General features: G+C 39.1%; 1 protein-coding gene across 1 annotated transcript; it reads right to left on the bottom strand.

Annotated features, from left to right (window-relative positions):
- Nucleotides 1–4,360: 4,360 nt before the first annotated feature.
- On the bottom strand, nucleotides 4,361–4,918 carry LOC142101611 (huntingtin-interacting protein K-like). Its single transcript, XM_075186021.1, has one exon. The coding sequence runs from the start codon at nucleotides 4,879–4,881 to the stop codon at nucleotides 4,516–4,518; it is 366 nt and encodes a 121-aa protein (XP_075042122.1). The 5' UTR covers nucleotides 4,882–4,918; the 3' UTR covers nucleotides 4,361–4,515.
- Nucleotides 4,919–8,046: the final 3,128 nt, after the last annotated feature.

Genomic DNA, 8,046 nt, shown 5'->3' with positions numbered 1-8,046 from the left:
AGATAAGGCCATGGTCGGGAATTGAACTCATGACCCCGGAGCTGTGAGGCACTTAATCACCGTGCTGCCCATAAAGTCAACATGTTTTATTTCCAACAGCCACTATGCGAGAAACTCAGTGACTAACACAGTCCTAAGGCGGTACAGGGTAGGGAGAGAAAGTACTGTACTTCCTACCGCTGTTAGTCACTTTTTTCCTCAAATAGTGACTGGTAGGCAATGCAAGATGATGTGCATCACCATGTGCACACTCCTGCCCTCATTGTTGGAGACAATTCCGTTATTGATTGCTGCTAGGAATTGAGCTGGGAGGACCTTAGGAAGATATGCAGAAGGCAAGGTGAGAACCTTATCTCTGCCGTCTTACATGGTACAAAAGATCAGATTTTCATTGGGCATGCTTCCACATGGGATCTCCAAAATTACTGTAATCTGTATGTGTGCTGACCATATTAGATAGGTCTCTCTGTAAACTATTAAATGTCTCAACCACTAATTGTCCCGACTAGATACGTTCAAGATAGCTCACCATGTGGCTGGTGCAGAGTGAGAAGTGCGCCTGTCTGCATGATTTCACTCTGTGCATGCCTAGAACTCAAGCAAATGAACAAATGCAGTCCTGAATGCAATCTACACTTATGACTTCCTATGACTGAGGAGGACTGGAGGAGTTAATGGGCGGTGTAACATAAGCAATGTACAGTACGGGCGTGTTCTTGCAGTTCATGCAGACCAGCAGGATTGCAGAATTACACGTTTAGGACATAACATTTGCACCTGCTACAGGGCAGGTGTAAATCCTGGATAATCAGCGATTCTGATTGGACAATTGCCAAATTACCCGCACAGCTGTCACTACTGAAATCATCAAGCACAACTATATAATCTCATTGAACACACACTTATTTCTGACATTCATTTATGACAGCACTGCAGAGAGCTGTACTGAAGGTATGTGTAGTGCGGCAGATAGTTGGCACCTGAGAAGATGTGTAAGATAGAATTTTAATGGCCAAGTGATATGGTAGAGAGGCAAAGTTCGCCCCAGTAGTGTTGGAATGAAACAAGGGTAACAGGACTAAAACTCCAGAAACTCGTGGGTATATTCTCTGCTTGTGGCGTAAGGTTTTACCACAGCAGCAAATAAGCAGCAGTAGTTTAGGGTAGTAACACCACAAGACCTTCAATATGCAATGTTTTTCAACATGTCACAAAATAAATGACAATTTAGGAATCTTGATTCAACAATATCAGCAATATGCAATCATAACTCAGTACAACACATAAAGCTATCTCATTTTGAAGTTAGGCACTAGTGCTTCAGTGAAATAGGATTCACTTCATAAATAATTTTTAAAAACGACCAGCTACTAACGGGTTAATTAGACAATTACATGAAGTACTGCTGCAGCAGATTATCTAGACAAATTAATCACAATAGAGTTTTAGTGCAGTTACACAGCTTACACTTATCACACAAAAATCAGTAGAGATGCAATAAAGATTAATCCAACTTCAAGTTAGATGGTTTAGAAGAAATGACTGTAAAGTAGGGTGTTATAGGTGGCAGCTATTATAATAAAGACTTTTGCATTTTTATCTACAGTAGAAATGGCAGATCTTTTGCTGGCTATAGCAGTGTGCTGGGGGATCTCTCTGTGTGTTTGTTCCTTTCAGGATAACCCCACCCTTTCAAGCACCTGCTATAGCCTATAAATTGATTGAGCAACTTCCACTTCTTTATTTATGTAAATTATAATCTGCAGGTTAAAGCAAAATTTCAGTTGGACACATGGAGCTTATTAACTTGTAAAGGATGAAATCAGTAATCGACTTGACGCATATGTGACTCCAAAGCTCAGTGTAACAAACAGTAATTCTGCACAACAAACGATTTCCAGTGTAATGAACACAATCTTCTCTTAGTAATGTGTCTAATGGAATAAGCAGTTCCTTCCCAGCAACTGTAGAGTTAAACAAGTTGCAATTCTCCCCTTAGCAACCATTTTAGGCAGTTTCACAATAGAATTAAACTTCTCATGCAATATAAACAATCTCTTGTGACAAGTGATTTCTCTCTATGTCCCTAGCACGCTGCATCAGCATTCAGATAAACTTTAAATACAGCATATTTGGCTGGAATAAACAAGTCCCTCAGACATACCCTCTCAATAGCAATGCTACAGTCTTGATCAGAGGTTTTAAAAACACAGCTTGATGCCTAACTTGTTTCACTTTAATAACTTGAAATATGGAACTTTAGCTGCAAACATCCCTCAGGGCAACAGTCCAGCAACATCACTCAATAAAAAACTTGTGGGTAGATCCTTCATTAACCCAGGTAGCAGTCACAGTGCAACTCATAGCAACCATCCACTAGCCTCCAGCAGATCATTTTTGGCTCCTCCCATTTCCACCAAGAATCTCCTAGAGCCTTCTAGTACGTCTTTTTTTAACTTGTTACAGTGTCTAACTGTCTCTGCATGCTTCTAGTGCAGTGTGAGGCTCTAGTGTGCAGCCTGGGGGCTGTGGTTTGCAGTTTGTCCACCCTAAAATGGCTAATGCAATTTCCAATGAACTTTCCAGAGGCACTCTGGGTGATGTAGTTTTCTGAATGAGTGCATGCAGTAATTTACCTGTGATTTGCAGGGTATTATATACGTGAATTTTTTCTTTGTTTATATAAATTTGCACATATAATTGTCTCGCATAGCACAGCGTAAGTACACATTTATGTATGTTTTTAAAAGTTATAATGAAATTGTTTGCTAAGGTTTATGTGAAAATGTATACTCGCTTTGCAGACACTGGCAATTTATAAAATACAGTGTACAATATAGATTATGCTAAAAACATATTAATGTTTTTCACAGATCCTGATCAAATTGAGGACCAAGTACAAACATAGCATGAAATATAACTAATAATTAAAATCATAAACCCTTTTATGAGGTTGAGTATTGGACTCACTATAGATATATTAATACATTTGGATGTTATGGTATCTATGTAATGTTTATATTATGCTATTTCTAATAGACTACAAAATTACCTTTATAAACTAATCCTAACTCACTATATAACGTCACTATGACTAATAGCTATATTTCTTTATAATGGACTGAAAGTAATACTAAATTACTTAGAATAAATATTAACTAATTAATATTATAACACACTTAACACATTTAAAACTTCACTTCAGTATTGATTCTTGCAACATCTCTCATTTCCAGGCCATGCTATCGTTGGTGCACTTATAATACAGTTCGTAGCTACTTCTCACTCAGTTATATGTACATTTTATTTTTTCCAGTTATCTATTTGAATTCCATATTACTAATGATGCAGATGATATAATAAATTGTTCTATAATTCAATTTCTGCAATAAGTATTTTGAATGAATCATATACTGACTGGAGGTATATCATAGTCTCTGAAATAAACATTCATACTGATGCAGATGATATCTTGAACATATCTGTATCACAGTCTTTGAAATAAATATTTATACTGATCCATGTGTTAAATCTATATCTCCCTTTCACTTCAGGTTTATGTAATATAAGGATATGATAGTTTCTCAGGTTTACTCACAAGAACCAAGGTTTGATTATACCAATACCGCCTTTCTCACTGCTTCTTTTCCCAGAGGGTTGTTATTTTTTAAAATTATGTCTCTTCTCACAGGTGCTTTGGTTTCATAGATTATTCTCTTTACATATATTGATATCTTTACATATCAAAGATTTCTTCTGCCATAACACACTTAACGTTTCTTAACGATGAAGTTGAGCAATTTGTCAAGCTTTGAAAAGCTCTGCTTTTCAAAGCGAGGTAGCACCATGATGACATTACCTGTCATTTGCTATGGGATCCAGCTGAAGCCGCTCCGGCTATGCATAGGACTTCCTCCATTCACCAGAGCAAGCCCAGCATGTTAAATTACATCGGTGCTTCATTATGCATGGCTGTGATTTGCAGCCATGCATAACAATTGTCACCTCACTGTTTTTGTTTGTTTTTTTTGTGCTTGAGCAACATTTTAATTACACGCATATCACAAATAAGTCCTTTACAACATTTATAATACTTACTTTAATTCAAAGTAAGTTAGTACAAACAGTAACTCTGGCACTTTTTAATGTTAAGTGAATAATAAAAAAAAAGTCAGCATGTCCCAGTGTGTCACTTGACTTTGTCCATTAATTAAACCAAAAGGTAAACAGAATGTGTTATAAACCATTATAGTCTAATGCAGGCTTAGGCAACCGGTGGTGCTCCAGGTGCTGTGGGACCACAAGTCCCCGCATGTCCCTCCAAACAGAGACTGATAAGGAATGCTGGGGCTTTTATTTCCACAGCAGCCAAAACGCCACATGACGCCGACTCTGGAATAATGAACAGTCCCTTAGATTTATGGTTCCCACGGTTGCTCCAATTGACGCTGTAGTTTTCCTTAGGAAAATGTGGACAGACGGCATTAGATAATTCTATCTGCAATTAACAGAGGTTCAGTTAGTGAATGCGATGAGAGCTTCCACTACATTTCCCATGTGTTCCCGCAAACTTCGTTCTGCTACTGACCGCTGGATTTCCATTTCATTCATAATAAGCTCCACGTCTTCCCTCTTGATTGTAACTTTTGCCAGCTCCTTTTCTCTTTCTTGTTTTGCTTTTTGTTCTCTTGACCATTTGTCTCCAATAACTGACATGGCCGTCTCCAGGTTGGAGCTCTGGATCTGCTTCTCCTCTGCATAGTCCGTCACCCTCTCCAGATCTGCCGCCCCGCTGTCATGCTTGCGGGGCTTATCCGCCGGTCGCTCGCTGCAGTTCTCCTCCGTATCCAGCTCCAGTTCCACATCCCCTTCCGCAGCCATGTTTCCTATCAACACCGTACAACCATCACCTCACTGTTTTAATAAATAAACCCCATTGTGGGTGAAGTTTTATTATCATATAGGCAATGACATCTTCGCCTCCAACACCGGCAACTATAACAATATCACTGGCCCTGGGACCGTGTCTATAGGTCGCTTGTTTGCCAATTTGGGATGTCATCCGGAAGAAATTATGTCTTAGGAATAGAAAACATTTCTATTCCATCAATGTTCAGGCTGTATGCGATGTATAACTCCAAACCTGAAGCCTGGTAGCAAAATTTCCAGGGAGTGTCAAAGACTTCTTTGTCAAGGGGAAATTGGGCTTATGGAATAAAAAAACAAAAAACATATGTTTTTGCAATAACTATAATGTTCGCTATAATGTTAGAAATAAACAAACATAAGGCATTTTTTTGATAGAAGAAGAAAAAGTTATACAGTTTAAAGTAAATTTGAGTTATATTTCTCCAAAACATTTTTAGTTGACATGAATCATTTTGTTTTTCTCAATCGTTTTCCACAAGACCCAAATATCTTATTGTCTGTCCGCAACTGTCTCCCAGTCATCCGTACACTGGGTGCTGGTGTACCAGAGGCAGGTGTTAAGTCCTCAGGCTCCCAGAGGAAGTCACAATGTCATTTAATTTGTTTTTAACATCTTTGCTAGACTGCTTAAACCCTCCAGGATTTGCCGTGTTGGTGATCAGACTAGCATGAGGAGAGAAAGATGTCCCTCCTCTAGGTTGTCATGGTGCCTCTTTGCCCCTGTGAGTGACTGGTCTGCATCTAATAAGGGAAATAGTAACACATGCAATCAATGCCAGGACAATTAGCAATTTTATTTACATGTTTTTCTTACAGGACCTAATTAAGAGTTCTAGCCACCCTAGGCTAATACACCAGTTGGCTGACTTCTGAAACCTTGGAGCCCTGTATTGAAAATGGGCAAAAATTGTTAGCAAACCCTGAATGATTCAAATACAAGCACAACACTCCATTATGACCATATTAAACAACCCCCTAGTACAGACATATATAAACAATATAATATGAAAATTATTTATAATAATATACTAACATCTATCAGCCCCCATCTGTCTAATATTTAGCATTCTAGTGACCGCTGACACCATCCACGTCACTGCCACACAATAAAGAGATTGTGCCTCAAACAAGTTATTTAATCTCCTTCCCCTGCCAGCCAATTCATCCCCCCCCAGACATTTTATATCAACCCCCACCAGAAGGTATATGATCCCCTCTTCCATTTCATCACCCATCCAACAACTCATTTGCTCACCCCCCTTAGCCATTTTATCAACTGCCAGCAAGCCCATTTATTACCCCACCAGCTATTTCATTATCCTTTCCCCCAGCCAATTCATCAGTCCCCCACGGACAATTCATTAACCATTCCCCCAGCCAATTCATCACCTCCCTACCAATTCATTACCCATTTCCCCCAGCCAATTCATTATCCACCCCTTAGCCCAACCATCACCCTTGCAGCCAATTAATCACTCCCCCAGCCAATGCATTAATCATTCCCCCAGCCAATTAATCACAACCCTCCCCAGCCAACCCTCCCTAGTCAGTAACCCCCTCTTGCCAATTTATTAAGCCCCCTGCCAATTCATCAATCCCTGCAGTCAATTCATCACCCCCTCCTCCAACCATTAAGCAGTTGCCATTTAATCACTCTCCCTCTCCCCCCAGTCACACCCCCCCTCCACAGCCAATGTATCACCTCCTTACCAGAACATACCTTGCTCCCTGAGTAGAGTAATGTACTGAAACATTGTAATGGATTAAATACACCTTTTTGATACATCTACAGACTGTCTTAAATCCTTGAGTGCTGCCTCATCTGGAATCTATTTATAGTACTACCATATAAGTGAAGAGGATGATGTGCATATGTTATTTAGGAGTGCCAAGCACCTGAACACTATATATATATATATATATATATATATATATATATATATATATATATATATATTGTAACAAAAGGAGGCATTTAGCTGGCAATATGCAGAGAAAGCAGGGAAGTAGAGTAAAACATTGGCACAGTTATGTACCTAGGTGGAGATTAAACCAGGTAAAAACATATGTGTAGTTTAATATTGGTTTACTTACATGATTTAAAAGCTGCTTCCTCTCAGCAAACAGACAGGGTGGGTCTGATGGTCTAAACAGAGCCAGGGATGGGCGTTTCCTTTTTTTCGAGAAGGTGGGTGCGTCACCTGTCCATCAAGCTAGGCCTGTGGGAGGAGTGTCAGGTATAAAACCCTGCTTGATTCATTGTTCAGAGAGATCAATGCTGGGCTAGCTGGCTGATCTGGACAGAGAGCTGTACTATGTATAGTAAGCGTTGAGGGTCTCCATAATTGCTGTGCAAGTATACGGTGTCAAAACATTATTACCATCCTGACAATAAAAAAAACATAAAAAGGAAGAAGTTGTACGCGTGTGCTTCTGCAGTAGCGGGCTCTTGCCACAATATATATATATATATATATATATATATATACATATATATATATAGATGTTGTTAAAGTGTGCTAGCACTGCAAGCCCCAGGACCTAGCACCCCAGGCTGCAGCCTGATCAGCCTAATGGATGATCAGACTGTGTTTTCTTACAATGAAAATGGGTGAAAGTTACCGTAAACAGTTTGTTACACAACATACTTATGGAACATGGTGATATTGTGAAAGAATATTGTCACATTACAGTTATATAAGTAATACTTATCAATGCTGTTCCTTCTTATTATGTCAATATCTGACATAAATTGGTAATTAGCTAGGAATGCCTGTTGGTGCTCTGTTGGAGGATCTGTAAGTCCTACCCACTGGACTTCCTCTGTGTCTGTGCATGGCAAAGCTATCCTGCCGAGATGGAGCAGATCCAAAGAGGCCGTGGGTCTACCAACAGTCCACATTGAAATCCTGCCACATGTTGGAAAAAATACCATTATTTTACAGACCATGATAATCTGGTTTTAAATAAGCAATGGTGAAAGACATAGACATAGAAAGATACTATAGTTATCCTTGCATACATACTGTATTTACAGGATTGTTATTGTATGTACACAATATATATAAGTATTTACAGACATATGACTTAATCATATATGCATGTAAACATGTAAAA

This window comes from Mixophyes fleayi, chromosome 9 (genome assembly GCF_038048845.1).
Source record: "Mixophyes fleayi isolate aMixFle1 chromosome 9, aMixFle1.hap1, whole genome shotgun sequence".
Taxonomy (NCBI): Eukaryota; Metazoa; Chordata; class Amphibia; order Anura; family Limnodynastidae; genus Mixophyes; species Mixophyes fleayi.
The sequence above is the reverse complement of the archived record's forward strand: the minus strand, read 5'-3'. Positions and strand labels throughout refer to the sequence as shown.

What these genes read in the sequence shown, in the direction of transcription:
- LOC142101611 (XM_075186021.1), bottom strand. Translation starts at nt 4,881, where the DNA reads ATGGCTGCGGAAGGGGATGTGGAACTGGAGCTGGATACGGAGGAGAAC.